At 46.7% G+C, this 22035-nt stretch overlaps 1 protein-coding gene across 5 annotated transcripts in view; it reads left to right on the top strand.

Annotated features, from left to right (window-relative positions):
• Positions 1-2286: 2286 nt before the first annotated feature.
• Positions 2287-22035, top strand: part of ARHGEF7 (Rho guanine nucleotide exchange factor 7) — a 112879-nt gene continuing 93130 nt past the window's right edge. Inside the window, exons 1-2 of one of the 5 annotated variants that reach the window (XM_079323558.1) lie at positions 2287-2643; positions 17429-17515. In XM_079323558.1, coding sequence (XP_079179684.1) covers positions 2479-2643; positions 17429-17515 — 252 coding nt within the window. In that variant the 5' untranslated portion in view covers positions 2287-2478. Of the gene's footprint in view, positions 2644-17032; positions 17346-17428; positions 17516-22035 lie in introns of those variants that run through there. The other 4 variants (XM_079323554.1, XM_079323553.1, XM_079323557.1 and 1 more) reach the window with 4 other exon arrangements.

Below are 22035 nucleotides of genomic sequence, written 5' to 3'. Positions count from 1 at the left end.
TATATCCTTTGTTTATGAGAGTCAGTACCAAAATAACTTTTTCAGCTTTGCATAAATTTAAAATGTTTTGCAGAAAAAAAAAGTGGTTAAAATCATCTCTCTGTGATGCCTTTAGAAAGAATTTAGATTACTTAAATACTATCAAAATGGATGCTTGAATAAAGATGCCATGAGTTTGTGATTTAGAAGCAACAGTGAACCAGAGTAAGGGCATAAGAGATCAGAACATCTTTATTTGTGAAACAAAGAAGCAGGAGCAGAGACTTACAATAATTGTATGTTTCATTGTTTGTTACTTCAAAACTCCCACTATGGCATGGGCTCCACCCCCCAGACAGTGCAGATGCAAAATATTTGTTTGTCCTACAATGTTGCACTATAAATGTTGCACAGTACTGGGACATGAAGGAACAAACAATAAAACAAGGGAGCTGTGCAGAGAATTCAGGTGCTTTGCAGTAAATACTTTGTAGGGAAAAGTCTGACAAGAAAGGAAGCCAGCTTCTAAATCTTTTGGGCACTACCTTTTTTTTTTTTTTTTTTCATTTAAAGATCTGACCTGTGTCAAGTTTCTTTCAGAAGTCTCCAGGCAATCTATCCACACAGCTTTCCAATGGCAAAGAATTGCCATGTTTGTGTTCCTCATGGCTGGCAAATTATTGGATTGGAAGCTGTTGCTCACAATAAATGTGGAATGGTGTACAGTTAAGTGCAGAAGAATGGTGAGGAGATAGGTGATGGATGTCAGTAAGTGATAATCCAGATATTGCTTATAATGAAATCCTTTATGTTTTGTTAAGACCATTATTCTGTGTTGTATTATGTTGTTGCCTCCATTGCCTTTGGGTTTTCCCACAACACGTCATGTATCATGCTCTCTACTGCAATCAGCCACGCTCTTTTCACCTTGCTCATGTACTCATCACATCTCTCACATGAAAAGCTTCATAAACTCATGCCCATTGTTTTCTACCATGAGCCAGTGACAGGAATGTCCCCACTTGCTGCTTACCTTGCTCTAGAAGTTACTGGGGAACCCCTGCTGGGGATGCCAAGGTGATAAATGCCCTCTGACCATTGCTGAGTGCATTGTACTTGTTTATCCCATCCTGCATGAGTCTGGGTGGGCATTAATACTAGAAAGGTCAGGCTGCTGCTCTCACCTCAACCAAAACAAGGAGCAAAAGGAAAAACAAATGTTGGAAGAGGTATCTACCTCAAGTGTTAGAATTTAAGAAAATCTGCACTTATTATAGGTTAGAAGGAGATTGAGTGTTGAAATTAGATTATCTTGTCTCAAATCGAAAAGCATCTCTGTCTTTCCGGGCTGGCTGCTGGTTTGGGAGGAGATTCTGGGTCAGAAGAACCTGCCAGAGCTGCTGCTCAGGGACTGCGATGGCGGTGGATGCAGTACGCCAGGCTGGAAGCAGAACAGCGAGATGATGAGTTTGGGTTGGCATTACTCCCTCTACCTCTGCCTTGAGGGCGTTTTGCCCCTCGAGGGGGTCAGGTAGGGCGAGAAGGGAGCGCAGGGGCTGTGGTGGTATCGCCTCTCCTGGAGTGTGTGCTCATCAGGGAGGCTACTGGCAACAGAGGGACCCTGGGAGCCCACAGCAGCCAGCTCCCAACAAAAAAATACCGATTGCTCACAGTGTCCTGGCCAAGCAAAGCCTTGAGAAATGGCTTTTGTCAGAATAAAAGGCACAGCAAGGCTCTGTTTCAGGCTAGCCTTCGCAGTCCTTCCGAGCATTTGCGTTGTCTCCCCAGGCGGTGCCGCATCCCACCGCGGTGGATGGAAGCTGGCGGGAGGCGCTCCGGGGATGGAGCATCCCGGCAGGGATGGCGCGCACCGGGGCGAGCCCCAAGCCGAGGCTCCCGAACGGGCTTCCCTGCGCAAGGGAACGGCGGGCAAAGGCGGAGATGGCGTTAACGCGGCCGGCCGGGCCGGAACCCGCAGCCCGCGCTCCCAGAGGTGGATGGTCCCAAACCAATCTCCCCGAGCCTGGCGCCGAGGCTCTGTGGGGGCTCGTTCCCTGCGCGACGGCGCCGTCCGAGGAGGAAACGAGGGGCCGGGGGATCCCGAACTTTTCCCGCGGCCGGCGCTGCCCGGCGGCTCCCGCTGCTTTGCGCGCCCGCGGAGGCGCGGCCGGCAGGGGGCGCGCGGCGGGCGGGGGCGCGCGCGGCGGGCGCGGAGCGGTGCGCGGGTCTCCGCGGGCGCGCGGCCCCCGCCCGCCGCCGCTGCCAGTGATGTCATGGGGCGGCGGCGGCGGCGGCGGCGGCGGCGGCGGCGGCGGCGGGGGGGCGGGGAGGAGGCGGCACTGCAGCTGCATGTGTCTGTAGCGGCGGGGCCGGGGCGTCGTCATCTGCATTCACATGGGGGCGGCGCCGCCGGCCTCCGCCTGAAGCCCCCGCCGGGGGAGACACAAAACCCACGCGAGGCGCGGGGCGCCGCGACCCCCGCCCGCCGCCGCCATCGCCATGAATTCGGCGGAGCAGACCGTTACGTGGCTGATCGCCCTGGGCGTGCTGGAGTCGCCCAAAAAGACCATCTCCGACCCCGAGGGCTTCCTCCAGTCCTCGCTGAAGGACGGCGTGGTGCTGTGCCGCCTGCTCGACCGCCTGCTGCCGGGCACCATAGACAAAGTAAGTGCCCGGCGCCCCCCGCCCCGCCGCCCTTTGTGCGGCCGGGCCCGCCGCCCCCGGCCCCGCCCGCGCCGCCCCCGCCGGAGGGGGGACCCGGGCCCGGGGAGGGCGGCGGGGGGCGCGGGGGGCGGAGCGGGGCCGGTCCCGCTCGGGGGGCCGGGGAGAGCGGGGAGCGGCAGCCGGACTGGAGGGGCTTCCCCGCCGAGGGGCCACTCTTCTGCAAGTGTTTCACAAACGCTCCGCTCCTCAAAGCGGAGTCCCGGCCGTGCACGGCAGATGCATTAATTTTGGGGGTGGACTATGGACCCTTTCTTGCGTGCCACGAGCCGGCTGCAAACTTATCTACGCAACTGCCGAACAGCCGGTGCCTCACCTCGCTTGGGAGGTGATTCAGCTCATCCCTTCCAGCCTCTGAAGGACATTTTAGCGTTTGATGCTTAGTTTTCTTGAAGGTTGTTTTAGCGTTATTTGGGTCCGTTACTGTTCGGTAGCCTGTGGAAAAACATATCTCATCTTTTCTTTGAGAGGGATGAAAAAACGCGTTACAACTCTAATCGTGTTTGAAGAAAATGTACTCTGTCAGGTAACTTTTATGTGTTCTGTGTGCGTACGTATTTCCCGTCGTAGCTCATCTAGAAGGAGAGGGTTTGGTTGTGCTCAAAACTTGGGACAGTACCGTCGTCTCACCTGATGTTCAGTAACCTAGTGCACGCAGAGATCCACGTACTGGCAAAAAACTTTCCTTGTGTGCCAGTCCAAGGTGGTGAAGAGTAGATTGATGAAGGCCATCTGCTATGATGATGGGATGACTCCTTGCTTGAAAATAACACCGTATTTTTCACCTTTTGCAGTTGGCAGAGCACTCCACTCGTTGGAGCCTGCTAACAAAAGCCGGCTTTTGTTACCTTTGGTGGCTCGATTTCAAGTAGCTCTCAGAGCCACGAAGTTGAAACCAGTGCCTTGACCTCAGCAGGACACTGGGCTGAGCTGTCCCCCTTAGGTTCTTCAGTTTGCCACCCGCTGGGGTTGTTACTGGTTTGTGTTGTACTGTAGCATGGAGATCTTTGCTCTGGACTGGAGTCCCATTCTGCAGATGTAGTCGATCATTCCTGCATCCCAAATTCACAGGTACATGAGGAGGTGGTATGGGGGTATGGAAACCCCACAGGAGCCCGCAGTGCTATTGGTGGGGAAGTGATGAGAGCAGGCACAGTGTGTTGGTGGCCGTGTGAGCGTGGGTATCTCGGGGACCACCATGGTGGCCAGTGGGGCTAGCTGGGACACTGAAGCCCCTGCCACTGCTACTGCCAACTTTCCCCGCCATTTTGCCCTAAGTGGCTGTTCTACTCAGTTCTCTGAGTAGAGCTGAAGAGGATGTTCTTGCACCCAAGGGGCTGCAGCTTTGTGGAGGTTGTACACGAGGTGCAAACTGTCCAGTGCACTGGGCTGCCGAGTGTGCTCCAGAGCAGGTGAATGTCCTTTCTGCCATCTGGGGTGACACGTGTGATGTGGGGCTGGGGGCAGGTGGGGCTCCTCCACCTAACTATGCACTGCCTCTGACAGGCTCTGCCCATGCCTCCTTGTCCCCAGGCGCTTTTGCCTGGTGGCACCAAGCCCAGGGAGGGTTTTGGTAGCCTGTCCCACGCTGCTGCTCCAGGCACGCTCCCTGAGCACCTCTTGGAGTTCGGGTTCTGAGCTTTAGGGCAGAAAAGGTCTTTCCCTTTGTGTAGATGTCAAGTCTGTGCAAATGAGGTCCTGCACTCAATTTGGGAAAGAAGCTCTACTGAAAAACAAAATAAACAAAAGAGCGTAACAGAAATAAGAGTTACAAGAGTGTTTCCCAACTTAATGTGCTTTTCTATTGCAGTATAGTTGGGGACAGCTCGGTTAGTGAACGAAAGGCTCTCTCTTCACCTCGGAGGAGCAAACCCCTCTCGTGTTCGGGTGGGGGTCTCTTCGCAGCTCCCATACTCAGGGGGGAGTTTGCAGAGGCGCTCAGCTCCCCAAGGCAGCAGCGACCCCGGTCCGGCGTGCAGGGAGCTGCCAGCGGGGCTGAGCGTGGAGCCCGGGGTACAGCTCGGGATTGCAGCGGGTGCTGTGCGGGCTGGCACGGCAGCTCGGGGTTCCAGAGGGTGCTGTGCGGGCTGGGACGGCAGCTCGGGGTTCCAGAGGGTGCTGTGCGGGCTGGCACGGCAGCTCGGGGTTCCAGAGGGTGCTGTGCGGGCTGGCACGGCAGCTCGGGATTGCAGCGGGTGCTGTGCGGGCTGGCACGGCAGCCAGGGCGGCAGGAACGCTGGCGCCTCGCAGCCTCCCCCTCCCCAGCTCACCCCACTCCAGCAGGGCGCTGGGACAGACGGCCCTGCCGTCTCTGTCTCCTCCGGTTCTGACTTAGTTGTACGTATGGGGAGAAACAGCCCCTCAAGAAAATTTTCAGAGGGATCTTTGGTTTTGTGAGAGTAACTGTATTTATTTCCATGGGCCATTCACAAAGCACTTTCTAATTCAGAGATGTGTCTGAGAGACTCACAAACTCATTTTTCCATCTAACTTCTTTTTATGTAGACTCAGAGTTTATGCCCCATACCTCTTTCACATTCTCATCTATGTTACGTCTGAGCTGTTTCCGTGTTACTTTATTCTTTTTCTTTGTTTGTTAGTAAACAGATACAAAATTTACATCCTTTCCTGTGCCATGGTATTTTTTCCAAGTCTTTTCGGCTGCTACTGTTTGTTACTTTTTTTATACTGAGTGCATTTAAAATATGAGCATTTTTATTCTTTATTTGCCCTGAAAGTCTCCGGTTCAAACTGGACATTTTCAAAGTCTAAAAGATACAAGGTTTGTCCCACGGATATAGACTGATTCATTTCTTAAAATCATTTGAGATCATAACTTTCTATAAATATCTGACATTAGCAGACACTTTGAAGACTCACAGAGCTCATTTTTCTGTAAATACATAATAGTAACCAAAACCAAAGAGAACATTAAAAAAAATACTAATTATAAATACGAAGGAGTGTTTATCATCTTGGAGTGCTTTTAAAGATGTTTTCTAGAAAATCCTATAAATGTATGTCTTTCTTTCAAAAACAGATCAGAAAGAGGATTCAATATATGCAGGAATGTAGTAATGCATTTTTTGGCATTTCGTGCTTTTTAAAGGCTCTGGGTACCCTGAGAGTAATTAGTAGGAGATTTTTAATAAATAAAGATTGTACAACCATAAAAGGAATCAAGCACTTGAAGGTCAAAGAACAGAATTTTCATAGGTCGATAAAACAAATTAGTGGGTTTCAAGGTTGGTTAGTATATTCTTTCTTTAGATTGCTGTGTATTTGTATACCAGCATTGTGCAGAACAACCTACAGAGCTTCTTCCCAGGAAGTTTTGGCTGAATTTGTTTACATTACTATCATTTTCTCTCTTGAACTGGAAAGGACAGATATTAAATTCACTAGATTTCTGGAAGTCAGAATGAAAATACCTTGGAAAGTAATGTTGTTACAGACTGTTTCTTATTTTTGGGGTCCCATTTAATGTCATAATCGTTCCTTCGGATTTTGAAAGAGACCATAACAGGGTAAAACAAAATAGCTGGGTTAGGCAGTGCAATGGTACTGCACAATAACCTTGTCCTGAACACAGGAAATGAACAAAAGTGAGGGCAATTATTAAAAAAAAAAAACACCATGCAAAACCAACATAAGCTTTGTCCTTGTCCAAACCCAGCCACGTCTTAGTTTTTTAAAGCACAGAGATCCACGCTGAAACATGATTAGTTGATTTGTTCCAAAAGATGGAGAATTGCTGAATTTAAGGATTTTGAATAAGAAGCCATAATTTCAAGTTATGGGATTTCAACCCTGTGTGAATCACTTTGATGGCAGGGAAAGGATCCCCGTGGAAGCATTGCAGTGCAGTTGTCGGCCGCTTAGATGCTTTTCCTCTCGGAGATCATTTTCCAAACAGATTCCTCCATCGCAGACCAGTTTGACCCACTTTCAACGTTGTAAACAGAGATCAGAATTGGAGCGGGAATTTTCCTTGTCATATGAGGCTTCGCGCTCCATTAAGTTCTGTTTGTACTTTCATCCCTGGTCAGCTGTTCGACAGAAAGCGTCGTTTTGAGGACAACTTTGTTCTTTTTGGGGAAAATAGGGAAGATGCATCTGGGAATGTGCTGCAGCAGCCATCTGACACCCCTGGTGCCCCCTCCTGTCGGGGCTCCTGGCGGGCACGGCAGGGCGGCTTTGCCGCCAGGGGATGGGGAGCGTGCGGGTGTGCGGCTGCTCCCCTCCATCGCATGGACCATCCCCGGGCGGTCCCTGAGCGCAGGATTGAACAGCCCAGGAGCTGCTCTGCTGCGCGTGGGAGGCTGATCCAAAACACAGCCGCTTCCTCTGGCTGCTCCCGCATGGCTGAGGTGGGAGACGGGGCTGGCCCCGGGGAAACAGACACTGCTCTCTCTTGCGGGATGGGACTGGTGCGTGGCTGAAGGAAACGTCATTCCTGCTCCCTGGGCAGGATTGGGTACTGGTGCTGACTTTAATTTGGTCGTTAATTGGGACTGATGGCAGCAAAGGTGAAGATCTTTGTATAAATACCATACATGTGTATGATTCTCTCTTTAATGAGAGAGGTCTTTGGCTAAATAAGCATTCTGAATTGTAATTTAGAAATAAATTAACCCTTTGTGATTCACAAGGCAAATGAATTGTGTGTATGAGCACAAGCACTGAGAGTATCCAAAAGGAGGGTTTGGGGTGCCATGTGTGGCAGCCATGTCACCAGCCTTATCCCCGCGATGAGTGTGTGTGCCTTTGCTTGGGCAAAGGGAGATTTATGCTCATTTATCTCTGATTTCACACATCAATATCAGGGCTAAGTACACTTCTCTCCTGTTGTGACAAGATACAACCTGAATGTGGTATTTCATGTGTTGCAAAGGAAGAAGAAAGGAAAGGGGTTTTGGACCCAGAGTTAACAAGAAGTGATATTTTTTGTAAGCCAGTAGCATTGTAGAGGATTCAATGCAGGCTGTGAGCTGAATGTGGAGCCCAGACAGAGCTTGAGGACATCCCACCAGCAGTGCAGATGTTACTCCTAAGGTGGAAATTTCCAGGTGCTACTTGGCCCCGACCAACCTCCATTTTGGAAGTTCTTCTGGCAGGTTGTTCTCACCCTGAAGCCTTGGTGAGGCTGTTGGGGTCTGCCTGGCTGACCCCAAAGACTGTCCTGCTTTTGCTCACTGAAATACTGGGAAGGCATTGTGGTTGCTGGTATTGCAACAGCAGAAGGTCATCACAGGACTAGACCTGGGAGGCAGGAAGCAAAATCTGCATTTTAATGTACATATGCTCTCTTCCTTCAGCAACAGTCCTCCAAAGAGAGATGATGGTGCTTCTGGCAAGAATAATCCGTGCTGGACAGGTGTGTCTGCTGTGCCTGGGTGCTCGGGGAATGTCAGTGTGTGTGTGTGAATGCTGTTGCTCCAGGGTGGAAGCTGCAAGGACGAGCTGAGAGCCTGGTGAAAATTATCCCAAACAAAGCCTTTTCCCTAAATACATGCTGTTCTCATCAATGATACTGTGAGCTTTGTAGGATTTTTTTGGTCCTATTACAGACTTACCATTGACTGTGTTATTCCTACTGCCTTGTGAGAACAGGGATGTGCAATGCTTTGAAAGAGAATGCCTTTGCTTTTCCTCTCTATGTACTGGCTCTGTAATTCTCGTGATTATTATCCAAAGAAATATGGTCTGCCTGTGCTCATTGAGGAAGCAGAGGACTTGTATCTCTGTGCTCTGCTTTTTTGCTTGAAAACCAGATCCTGTCAATACATAAAGATCTAGACTGAGTTAAATAAGAGTGTGCCAGACCTGAGAAGAGGGAGTAGCTAAGGAAACCGTTGGTGATTAAATTGTTTTTTGTGAGAAAACATGGAAAAATAATGTAGTTCTGGTCTTACTCTTATTAATGCCTTTTCCACAGTTTTTATATACATTCTTACTATGCCTGTACAATATAGAAAACAGAAAAAGTAATTCTTTAGCCCTCAAGTGCCCTCCTGCTACCCAGACTATCCTCCAAATTCTGTGTCTGTGTGGAGAAAGGAAAGAACTGTGGGGATGCCACCAGCATGCTCCCCTTTGGTTACACTGCATGCTAGTGGCTGATGGCACCACATTGTTCAGCTGAGTGTTTAAGATTGTAATTCCAGCCTTAGAAAACTTGAAGTCTGGCCTTAAAATTGAAGTTTGAAGAGTAGGTATGTATGTAATTGTATTTATACATACACATGCATATATATTTATATATTATATATAACATGCATATATATTATTAAAATATGGCTATGGATCACTGAGGGGAATTCAATATATATCTTCCTTAAATAACAATTTTAATTAGTTATCCAGTGGCTGTGATTTGAAGAGCTGGAACCTTAAAACATTTCAAGCATGACAGGGCTTGCAAAAAAATACTGTAAGCTGGCAGCATGGAAGCAGTGTCTTGCACCTTGGCTGGCTGAGCTTTACTCCCTGATCCTCAGCCAGTGTGACACCTCTGTCCTCTCCCTCACTTTCCTGCCTAGAGCAAAGCCATTTTTTCTCCACATCTCTCAGTGTGATGTGGTTGCTGCCATTACCCACCACTAGAATAATAGAACCATAGAAGGGTTTGGGTCAGAAATGGATCTTAAAGATCATCTAGTTCCAACACCCCTGCCATGGGACACCTTCCACCAGACCAGGTTGTTGAAAACCCCATCCAGCCTGGCCTTGAACACTTCCAGGGATGAGGCTATGACTTATCTGGGCAACCTGTTTCAGTGCCTCAGCACTGTAATCGTGGTGGGGAGTTGAGCAGGGCTGGCCAGCTTTGTCTGCAAGAAGTTTCCTTCGTGCTGCTCCCTGGCATGGATCACTGACACCCTGTGGGCAGAGGCCCCAGTCTCCTCTTGGCTGATGAAACACTGCTTGGGTCTAAGTGCGTTTAATACGGGTCTCCATTTTCCTGCTCTGCAGTGAGTGCTATTGGATGATGTTGGCAGCTTGCCCAGAAGAGAATCCATCCCTTCTGTAGGGCTTTGGTAGTCCTATGGAATATTTTCATGGGGTGGGGGGAGGGGGAAAGCAGCTAAAATCATACACCCCCCACTGGTGCAGCTGTGCTGTCAGAGAAGTGCTTTTGTTGGCTTTGTTAATGTCACTGGGGGAAGTGGTACCGTTAGACTGGCAGAGGAATTCCCTCTCTGGCATATGTTACATCCACACTGAGGAGCGATGCCAGCATATCTAGCAGCAGAGCTCTCCCAGAGTAAACAAACCCTGAGTGATTGGACTCCTGAAGCCTGAGCTTGCACTGCATCAAAACAGCGATGCTTCACAGCAAGCACTGCAGGGCTTACGTGACAAGGGGTGCAGAATCCTTCCCCATCAGCCTTCCTCCACAGGGGAATCTCTTTGGTTCAGTTCCTGCCAAGCCCACACCTGGAGCTGCACTTCATCAGGCTTTTTTCATGCACTGGCTTCAGGGAAATACACATCTTCCTGCTTAATGCTGGCAGCCCTGGAGCTCTGCAGCCTGAGGCTGATGATGCTGTTTGGGGCTGGGGTCAGTTGCATGCTAGCTGATTTCCTCCTTTTCTTTAAAATAGCAGGAAAATAAGCAAAACCACAGGAATTAGGAATATTAGTTCTTAGCTTTTAGGAAGGAAGGGAAAGCAGATTACTGCTGCAGCTGCAACCAGACTCTCTTATGTGTGTATATCACATCCTTCAGGCACACTCCTGTGCATGTGTTCTGGTAGGACTCCTGTCTAGCTCAGGTCACGAGGGGGGCTGCAAGGATCCTAATAGGAGTTGCAAAGACACCCAAGTTTTACTTGGGTGGCATTCTCATTTTCTTAATGCTGTGTGAACCTATGTTTCTGTATGAACCAAATTTTGATGGAAACTTGAGAAAACAAAAGTACTGTATGGACTGCCCTGGTGCCCTTAGACTATAGTGTTTACATTTTAGGGCTGGGTTAAAACCTGCCTCACAGGAGTCTGTTCCACAAAATCGCAGAATCAATTAGGTTGGGAAAGACCTCTGAGATCATAAAGTCTGAACACCAGCTTGTTAACTAGACCTTGGCACTAAGTGTCACATCACCACCCTCCTGGGCAGCCCATTCTAAATTATCATCACCCTTTCTGTGAAGAAAAACCTCCTAATATCCAACCTGAACTTCCCTGATGCTACTTGAGTCCATGTACATCGATGTGAATTTAAACAGGGTCCAAGGGAAGTGGCAAAAGTACAGTACTTCTACTGCAAAAAAAGGTACTACTTTCCTGAATACTGTTTAATTCGGGGATATATCTTGAAAAGATGAACTCAAACAGCTGAATCCGTTTTACAGAATAATTTTTGGAGGGCAGATTAATGGAAAAAAGCAGCTCTGATTTTCACATAAGGTGCTGTTTATAATGGCTGCCACAAGACCCGGCTGACATTTTAACCAAACTGTACATTTCATTTGCAGACTTAACTGAATTTAGGTTTTAAGGGCTGTTTCACTAAAGAACTGAAGCAGCTAAAGCAGAACATTGGTGTGTTTGAATGTAGGTCACAGTTAATGATGGCTAGCCAGGCAGAGGAGCATTTCTGAACATGTGCAGAGGAAGAAATCAGAAGAGCTGGAGGAGTCTTCAGCCAACTGAAAGTGCTCCTGATTTGAGCTAGCATAGCACAGTGGAGATGGAGGGAGCACAGAGCATTGGCTGATGAGTTGGTGTGGACAACTTTATTTACTGTTGGACAGTAAAGAAAAGATGGTGGTTTACATTTGTGTGGCTTAATGTGGGATTTGCTGGTTTGCAAGGGGGTGTGTGTGGTTTGAGGTGAAGAGATGGAAAGATGGAATACAGGGACTGGTGTGGGGATGTAGGATGTAAAGCAGAGGAATGCCAGATGTGAGGTTAGTCTGCTGATGGCTTTGGAGTGAGGCAATGGGATCTAAGAGCTGCTTCTGTGGCTGTCACCAACAGTGATGTCCAAGCGTGAGAGGTTTGGGAACCTTTATGCTCTATTGTTAATAAAAAATGGACACTAACCACTTTTCAGAGAGTTCTTCCAAATGACACTCAAAGGACTCTTGTAAGCCTCGGAGATGTCTGGAGTTTGGTACCCTAAGTAGATACCTACTTTTACCTTTTGCTTTGTCTTGATTAACTTCCTGGCTGGGCATCCTTTTCAGCAAATAAGAATTTTAGGGCATATCGTAAGGCACCTTCCTTCCTCTTTGTACTGTATGCAGAGCCTAGGTGAGTTGTGGAAATTTAAAATGTTGGCAGCTTAGTGCATGACCTGTAGGAGCTTCAGTCTTTTGCTGGATCTAGCTCTTACTGTCTATGTGACTATCTTTCTAACTGCCTGCTGCTGTGCTTTCAGAGCATAGGTTTCCTCAAGCCAAAATACAGGTGTCTAACCCATGCTGATTGCTGTGCAGGTTGTTATTGAAAAGTTTGTGGGTCACAGGTTTTATAGGGTGGGAAAAATCAATGCTGAAGAGCTACAGTACTGCAGAAACTGTATCATGCCAAGGTCTGGTGCTTGTCAAGACACATGATTTTAAAACAAAACTGCACTTCCTTGAGAATCCTGATCTGTGCTTTTAGTTTAGTTATAGCTAAACAGATGTTTATCTAATGTGCCATCAGTACAGTGTGTGATCCTTTAAGTGGCTGGGCCCAACTGCAGTGCTCTTACTCAGAGATGTGGAAGATGTGATCCTTTGAAGTGCAGCTGTGCCTCCTGCTGTCCTGGGAGGAGCACGGGGCTCCATCTGCAGTGCTCTCAGCCCAACTGCTCACTGGCTGAGGAGGAAGTGCTGCACCTTCCATTGGTCCCTAGCAGTGGATGCTTCCTCGAGAAGCAGAGGATGTCCTTCTGTGTAGCTGTGGAGCCACTCTTTCTTTTCCATCCCTGCTGGGTGCAATTTGTGAGGGCTGGTGGTCTGGGACAGAGCAATGCTGAAAGGGATGGGCCCTGTGGGCATGGGTGCAGGAGGCAAGAGCTGGGAGGGCTGGGGAGGGAACCTGCAGTGAATCTCCTGCAGCTTCACCACCCAGGCTGGTGTGAGAATGGCCAGGCTTCCTCCTCATGATGTTTATAGTCTCATTTTTATCCCCAAACACAAACCCTGGCAACAAATCCCAGCTCTAGTGCTTGTGCAGGAGGTGTTTGCCCCATTGGAAGATTAGTTGCCCTTGGCCAGTCAAAGGGGTTGGAAGCAAGGGAAACACAGCTGCTGTGGGACTGAATGTGATCAATAGGAACCTTTTGTTAGCTTTGTTGCATTGTGCAATTATGGTATTTTTACTGATTAGATTGCAGTAATGCTTGTGTGCACAAGGTGTTCTGAAACATGGGGAGAAAACTGTTTTGGGTTGCAAGGGGAATCTAATTTAAAAACCTCCAGGCAGGATGAATAGGATTTCCCCCTACTTAGGGGCTCAGGCTTTGAACTTCAGGCTGGAGTAGCCATGCACTTGAACAGGATGTTTTTAAGCGTCTGCTGAACTTGGCTACTAGTTTGCAGCAAGTGTTACATTCCATATTAGTTTCTGCTTTCTAGTAACTAAGATAGTCTTCTTACATAGTAAACGTGTTGTACTTGTTACATATTGTGCTAGATAAATGATGGATGTAACTTGCATGTAGGAACTGTCATTACTCAGTCTATCTAGTAGATTCCAGTTTCTATACGAAGATCTTGTACACTTCACTCTGACCCAGTTTGTCAGCTTGTTCAGCAGATGAATGCAAGTAAACTGCTAATTTCCCATACATATAGTTGGAGATGTCTCCTGCTTCTTATTGCTTCATGTTTAATTGAGATTGCAATCAAAGAACTGTGGGTTTGCTTTTTTATTATTTCTATTTTTTTTTTATTCATTGCTATACACATTCCTTGCTTATTTTCCTCGTATAACTTCTCTGTCCAAATGAACTAGCAGTAGCCTTTTTCACTTTTTCTATGACCATCCCTGTGATACCTTTTCTTGATTGCCCATTTTTATTCACTTCTTATGTTGTTTAAAACTATAGATTTAAACTGATCAAGAGGGATGGAACATTTAGCTAGGGACTGTCTGTTTGCATCATACATTGTTCCCCACCTTTTTTGCATGGTGGGAAATGTACTTTGCTCCTTGATAGCTGCAGAGTATCACACAGGTGTCCTCATTGAACTAGCTGTGGTTTCTAGCACTGCTCCCCAAGAGATTAAATCTTAATCAGAACCTGTCCCTGAACCACAAAGAAGTGGTTTAAACAGTGGCTGCTCTGCATATTACCTTCCTCTTGTCTCTCTAGATTCCACCGTGGCACCCTGGTCCCTAATTAAGAATCTGTAATACCCCTGTGGAATCCTTGTCTTTTCTAATTACTATTAACCTTTTTTATTTGTATTACTAGAGCACACAGAAGTTCCAGTTGGACACTGAGGCATCTGTACTAAGAGCTGTGTGTACATATAAGAAGTGGACAATCCCCATTTATGAACTAATGGTGTTGGTCTGGGATAGGAAAAGGATGAAGCAAATACTGGAGAGGAAAATACATAACCTCTTTATTCCACTGGCTTTATGTACATGCAACCTTCTTTTTATCAAGCTAAGTAATTTGGGAATATGACCTTATTTTTATTTTGTTTATCCTTTGTCTCTGAATGCATTTGCTGTATTCTTTCAGGGAGACTAGGACTTACCTGTCTGTGGTCTGCTTGCATAATGTTCTGGTACATTTTAAATAGTCTGTGAGGCTATAAATACAATCTGTGTGAAAGGTCATGCTCCTGAGCTTCCTGTAAGTGTAAAGGATATCATGTACCATATGTGTGATTTTATCATGGGCCTGGCCACATAACTGCACTTCAACATTCTGTCACAGGGCTGACTTTGTTCTTCACGTCCCTTACTGTGTTTCTCTGAGCAGGTTGCCAGAATCACAGTACAATTTTCCAGGTAAATAATGGATTTGCTCCATTTTATGGGATCATTAATGTTTTACATTTCTAGCAGGATGCAAATGCTAAGATATTTTTAAATTCTTTACCCATATGCTTCTGTCTTCTGTTGTATAAAAATTCCACTGTGGCCACAGAGCTGAGAAAGTGTACCCTGCTTCTTTTACCACTCTGAAGTATTTTCCCTTATTTTGAAGGAAGAAACAACATTTAAAAATATTTCCTGTAACTTATTTTATTGTTTTGAGAAGAGGTTTTTTAACTGGAAACATGCATTAGAATGCTGGGGAGACTAAGGTGGTCTCAGTGGTGTATTTGGCAAGTATTTTAAGCTTCCAGACCTGACAGGGAACAATTTGCTGGGTTTGGGTTTTCTTTGCTTGTTGTGTTTTGTTGGTTTTTTTGGGGGGTTTTTTTTTTTTTGTTTTTTTTTTTTGTTTTTTTTTTTTTTTTTTTATGTTTTTGGTTCTCTTTCCAGTTATTGTTCAGTCTTTTATGAATTATATGCAGCCTTTTATGAGGTGATAGTACAGTCTGGGTTTTTAGAATTACTGAGTTTAATGTGTTGGAGACTTTGGGACATTTTATGTTTATGTGGATTACATTACAAAACAAGACATTTGCTTCTTTTAAGGGAAACCTCAATTTACTGTGATTTCTTGGGAGATGTTATTCGTATTTGAAGAGCAGAAATAAAGTTAAGGTTTCTCAGAATGAAAAGAGGCCTCGATGAACAAAGTAGATGAAAAAGAAACTAGTGGGTACAAAAAAGACAAGGAAGTAACACGTGTAAAACGAGATAAACCTGTTATTATGCAAATAGTTTAAGATAAAACAGTTATAAATTACAACTATATCATTGTTGTGTGTGATAATTAAGAACATATAGGAGAGAGCATACTAGAAGCATCAACACTGAAAAAATTCCCAGCATCTTATTCCAACAAAGGATGTTGGCATGATAGCTTTAGATTTCTTACTAGATTTAAGAAATAAGTTAATAGAGTAATCAGAAGTATTTCAAGCAAGAGACATGAAGGCTGTGGTGTTTTCATGAGGGCTCTCTCACCTCTTGTGTCCTTCAAACTTACTGAATTTATCCTTTGGGCTGTAGTACTTCCATAGGGCTTCCTTAGGATTCTCTTTATGTTTTAGTGTAGTAACGTTATTTATTGTAGTGATTTATTGTAGTACCAAACAGTTGGAGGAGTTTGGAGGGGTGTGTGTATGTGTGCTCTCCTTGAGGAAAGGAAAATTTTTCAACTCATATTGTTACCAAATTCCTTGTATTACAGACTAGTGGCTTTCATTTAAAACTCATCCGAATTTTGTTTATAAAATGATAGTGACTTGTGTTTCAGGTTTCTTTGTGCCAGGTTCACCCTGTCATGCTATCACATTTGTTAATTTTTGTCATATCATGGGGTCAGAGGAATCCTTTATATCTTATAATCATGTGGGAAAGCACTACCTTGGTTTCAGTTTGACAGAATATTTGGAATCAACCTTATGTGAAGTTCCCAGAGCTATGCAGGTGGATTATGCTGTGAGTTTATGTAACCCTGACACGCATGTGCATTTAACAAACCTCCTCTGAGTGTGATGCATGATCAAAGGCCATGACACTGTCTTGCAACACCTCGGTTTCCAGCGCCTTGCCACTGCACTTCTGTGCTAGGCTTTCCCCTTCTGACAGAACGAGTTTGGGCAAGGATTTGTTTGCTAAACTACTTGACAGAAATCAGTGAATTTATTGTGAAGCGATGCTGTTGTGCACACAGAATTTAGTTAAGCTCTGGTAAGTTAAGCCATGTCCCTGAAGCTCTTGGGGTTGGCAGCTTTTCCATGGAAGGGCTACGCTTTGCTTTCGGGGTAGACAGGTTGAGCTGAAGGCACCGTGAGTGCGGCTGCAGAGAGCAGAGCGTTGCCAAAAAATTGTCTTAGATTCAGTCAAGGTTTTCCTCTTTGTGAAGTGGTTTTTTTTTTTTTTTTTTTCTTCTGGCGTAGGAAAGCGCTGTTTAATAAACCACAGGTAAAGGTCATTAACATCAGACCCTGGAATTGGTAGATTATTAACTCCGGCTGCTGGTATTTTCCGCGGAGGTCTTCGGAGCATTTCTGATGTATTTCCTCGTTGGAAAACCGATCCGCAAGGGTGGACCGGAGTCAGGAGGAGGGCACCGACGAGCCCCGCTGGCGACACCGGCACCCGCGGCGCGGTCACTGCTGCTCCCGATGAGGGGCCGTCCCCGGGCGGTCCCCGGGCCGCTCCGCCCTGCAGCCAAACCCGTCACGGCACCGGGGTCCGTGTGGCAGCATTTTGGAAACGTCTGAAGCACGGTGCGGCGAGGCCGGGGCCGCTCCCACGGCGCTCCCGCCCGCAGCCGGGGCGGGGCTGGGGAGGGCCGAGCGCGGCCGCGCCTCCCTCCCTCCCTCCTTCCCTCCTTCCCTCCCTCTCTCCGTCCGTCCGTCCGTCCATCCCTCCGTCCGTCCTTCTCTCCGCCCGCCCCGCCGGGCAGAGCCGCCCGCTCCGCGCCTGGCCGGGGCTCCCCTGCCCGTGCCGCCGCCCGCTGCCCCCCGCCCTCGCACGCCATTTCCTGTGCTCCGTGTTTACTTCCCGGTTCAAGCCGCCAGTGCGAGCGACCGGCGCCGCTGCCCGCGGGGGAGCGGGAGGTGAGGGGAGCGGCGGGGCGGGGGCCGCGCCCCGGGGCGCTGCGGTCGCGCTGCTGCCCGCGCTGAGCCGCCCGCCTCTTCTCTTGCAGGTGTACCCGGAGCCGCGCACCGAGGGCGAGTGCCTGAGCAACATCCGCGAGTTCCTGCGGGGCTGCGGTGCTTCCCTGCGCCTGGAGGTGAGTCGGGGCTGGGGCGCCCGCTCGGTGCCGGGGGCGGGGGGTTCCTCGCCCTCCCTTTGTGCCGGGGGACGCGGCTGACAAGATGGTGGCGGCCGCCCCTCCCCTGGCTGCGGGCCCGGGGGGCTGCGGGCCCGGGGCTGCGGGGAAGCCGCCGCCGTCCGCCCCGCATTGCCTCGGCACCGCCGATGCGGCTCTGCCGGCGGGCGCGGGCAATGGGAACGGCAATGGGAATGGGAACGGCAGCGGGAATGGGAAGGGCCGCGCCGCTCCTCGGGCAGCGCCGGGCGGGCAGGGCGCGCCCCGTCCCTCTGTCACTGCAGACACCGAGTGCCGGGACCGGCTTTGCCTGGCCCCGGGACCCTAAAACCGCTGCTGCTCTGTCCCAGTGAATTCTCGGTACGTATAAATTGTGTCCGGTTTGTTCGTGGGATCGCTTTGGAAGCGCAGCGGGCGTCTTAAGAGAAATTAAGTTGCCTAGAGCCGAGTGAAATGCTAATTGAAGAAAATGGCAGGTGCTGTTTCTTCTATTTAAATTTGCGTTACATAAAAGCTCAGCAAACTGCCATCTTTTCCGAACGTGTGTTCGCAGGGTTGCAAATTAGGTTCTCGAATATTGCTGGTATATTTAGCTATAGCAAGTACATACTGCTGTCGAGTTTACTTGATGTTGGTGTGTGGGAAGGAACTGATGAGATTAAAAACAGGTTTCAGCTTCTCTGCGTTGGAAAGTAGTTTCATTTCTTGGAGACTTTTTTTTGGGGGGTGGAAAACTTGGTTTCTAGTGCTTCTGAACTTAAATTAATGTAGTGTTGCCTTAATTAATTCACAGGGTCTTATGGTACCTCTGGTCTTGCCTGTGATTTTGCCAGGCAGTAAGCGACTGTCATTAAAGAAGACTCTGATTGCTTTCCTGAGGCCTCTAAACATTGAAGTATCATTAGTGAAATGAATAATACTTGCAGGGCTTGCTCTTAATCTTAGGTTCCCTCATGGATAAAGATGGAAATTAAGACCGCTTTTAGCAGTCTTGTGAATATGTTCTTACATTTTCACCTGCCTTCCTATCTCCCCTCCAATAGAATCGTAGAAAGTCCCTTAGAATTTCTTGGGAGAAAAACCAAATTAAGTTCTGAAATACTCAGAAACCAGGTTCTGAGATGAACAGTGCACTATGTCATGAATTATTTTTTGTTTTGGAGCAGCTGCCACTGCCATTTGTTTTTTTCTAGGGCTGCGTTGAAACTGCTCATACACATGAATGTTCAAAACATGAAAGCCTCAAACTTCAAGTGGTAGACATTCATGAACTGGGGAGGGCTGGGGGAGGAGGTGCTTCAGATCTCAATGCAGAAATAAATTGAGTATTATAAAAGAGAGGGGAAAATAGCATTAATATAGTTTCCTCCCCTTTAGTAATTTTCATTCATCAGGTCTTTCACAAAGCTTGAAACTATTGCAATTGTGACAGGCAGGGAATAGTTACAATGCTGCAGCTTGGTCTCTTTTCTAGTTGCAGGAAGCTTTTGTCAGCTCTTTTCCTTGGGGTGAAGAGAAAATGAAGAAAAATGATTGAAAGAAAAGATAACTTTGGCCTTGGTCTAAAAGTCCAAATATTTTTGGGTATAGTCAAATTGTTAACCTGGCCTGAGGGGTTTCTCAGCAAGACTGCCGGAAACACCTTTCTTACGTGGAGGTAACTGGCAGCAGTGGCTTCCAGCTCAGCATGTTGGAACAGGAATTACTCACAAGCTACCAGAGAGTTCAGAGGCTGGCAAGAAAGAGCACAAATGCTTGGGCTTATGGAGCTCCTGTGCATGTATTTATGGCCTGTACATTTTCTGTTCCCTGTTGTTTTCTCATTAATTTTTCCAACCCCCTACCTGTGGCCAAAGATGGGAGCAATGACAACCTGGATTCCACCAGGGAGTAGCTGGCAGGGGCCTCTTGGCCATCCGCTCCTCCTGGGCTCTTTCCTCTCCCTCTGTTAACAAGGTGTGAGTCAGCCCTGGAGGATCTGTGCCTTCCTCACTCTGGGAGCTGGGGAGATGCCATGGCTCCCCTCTGCAGGGTCTGTGTGATGCTTCCTGAGCTGCAGTCAAGGTTTAGAGATTGCATTGAGCAAAGAGTGTGAGGAGCATCTCTGGAACTGCTTTGGGGGATCATTTCAGAGAAGGCAGATGAGCTAACAAGGAGTTAGTGGTGAGTACAAATATTTGACAAAGGGGTGGATGTGGATGTGTATGTGGTAGCTTAAATAATAGAAACATTTGGACAGTGATACCCATATCAGAGGAAGCTCTAGGGTGGTGTGATGTTATTCTGTGCACTAATGTGGTGCTTTTTCTAATAGGTATTCCATAGTGTGGAGTTTTCTGTGATCTATAAGGGTTGTGCTTGAGCCTTACATTGAATATGAATTATATGGTTGGATTAGATGATTTCTCTGTGTGCAGTTTTTTGAGTCTGGTGAAAGCATGGTAGGGGTTTGATTAGCCTAAGATCAGCATTGCACAAGCACTTTTTTTGCTCCCAGATCTGAACTTGTCTTGGAAGCAGTGGTGTTGCATTTCTAGAAAGCCATGTCAGAGCTCCTTGCCTTACTGCATCTCTGTAGGTCTCCATTTTTGGTACAATATGTTTGAGAATTTGATAAACTGCTGTGAATAACAGAAAGTTGCACAGCAATGGATGACTTCTTAGAGATGCTTTCATCTGTGGATCCTTTTATTGGAGGACATGATAACTGGTTGTTTTTCCTACATGTAAGATAAGGGGCAGAGATGAGAAAATCTGTTGGTTTGGAAAAGTGCTGGTGTCTGAAAGTTGTTTTTATTTTCTTCCTCTTGCTTCCCAGTAAGTTTGGGTGGTTAGAAAGATAATAAAACATTCACAAAGGATATTTCAAATTCTAATGAGGAGGATTTCTGTTCCTCAGAGGAAACCAATGGCTTGCTTCCCACACCCCCCAGTATTTTTTGGTATTTAAGTGTTCCAGAGAAATGAGAAGACTTAATTTCGAGCTTGCAGCAGTCTTCGTAAAGCCAAGCATGATTCCAGAAATAACCAGAAGAATGTGCTGCAAGTACTGGGATTTTAAAATTATTTTTAATACAGTTTTCTTGTATGCAGATGCAAGGAGCTGAGACCTATTAATGACAAAATGTTCCTAAGACCTCCAGCCGGGACTGAATTTCCATTTTTTTCCCTTCTGAAAGTCATTAGTGCTTCCTTAGAATAATTGTGGTGTTGAGTAATTTATTCTACTTTGAGCTTTCAGTGCTGTTGCAGAATCTCTGTATAGATGGAGAGGACTGTAGCATAGCTACCTGTGTTGTCAGTTCACATCTTACTGTGCACCTTTTCCTTAGGCAAATAGAATATTTGCTATATACTGTTCTTGCCATTTTTGCTTTAAAGGCTGTTTTCCCACCCAGTTTTCTCTTTGGGTGGGAAGACATTTAATGTACTCCTTTCTGAGAAGCATGACCTGCTTTTTGAAACAGGGTCCTAGATACTTGTTGTACATGAGGGACTGTGTTCTACAAGAATATGGTTGAATATGTATAGTTGAGAAGGAACTCACTGCAGGTATATCTTCTGCAGAAGTCCGGCAAAGAAGAGAAAAATGAAAAAATGATGGCTTATTTCTACCAGAGCCCTAGCAAGTTTTGCCATTATGCTTATCTTGTACCTGTGTCAGGTTACTCTAGTTTTGTTCTCTTTCAAAGCAGCTAGAGCTTCCTGAATCTATTGCTGTCTTTTCTTATTCTTTGACTAGAGCTGTTTGACATCTCACAGGACCAAAAACAAGCCCTGAAAAAATCACTGTATAGTTCAACAGCAGTGAAGTTTGTTGGGGGAGCAGCTGGATGTAGAATAATAAACAAAAATAGGTTAATGGAAAGCCATGTTAGTATCTGCTGTTTAAAGGGCAGAATGCTTGATATATTCTGTGAACAATGTCACAGTTTGTGTGATCAAATTCCGTATGTAGCGTCTTGCAGGATTTTTTTGCTGGCTTTCATAAAATAAAAGATTAATGCTTGCTTATCTGCAAATATCTAATGTTAACAGGTTTCTTGAGCTCAAAAATATTTTGCATTTCTGACTTTTATACTAATGGCTAAGATAGCAACTGCCTAGTGGAAAAAGACAAGTCATAGATCTGAGAACTTTTTCTCTACCTGCCAAGAAACCTGTTTGCCTCTAGGATTTAAGTATGGTCATTTTATTACAGAGGCAGCAATGCCAAACCCAGGACTTTATTTCTATAGTAAACTAACAAAAGAAGAAATACAGCAAACCTGGCAGTCTTACACTGTGTAAGACACAGTGTAAGGAGATCCTGAGTTATATATTATACAACCTCTTGTGCAGGAGTGATTTGCCCTTAAGGTTCAGAACACTGCATGCAAATTTGTAAAATATAATTCATAGCACTCAAGATTTAATCAAGATATACGAATGTCTATGAATGTTTATAATGGAGCTCTGGCCTTGGGGAAAAGTTTGTAAGG

This window comes from Erithacus rubecula, assembly GCF_903797595.1.
Source record: "Erithacus rubecula genome assembly, chromosome: 1".
In the NCBI taxonomy this organism is placed as follows: domain Eukaryota; kingdom Metazoa; phylum Chordata; class Aves; order Passeriformes; family Muscicapidae; genus Erithacus; species Erithacus rubecula.
This window is presented reverse-complemented; position numbering and strand designations above follow the sequence as displayed.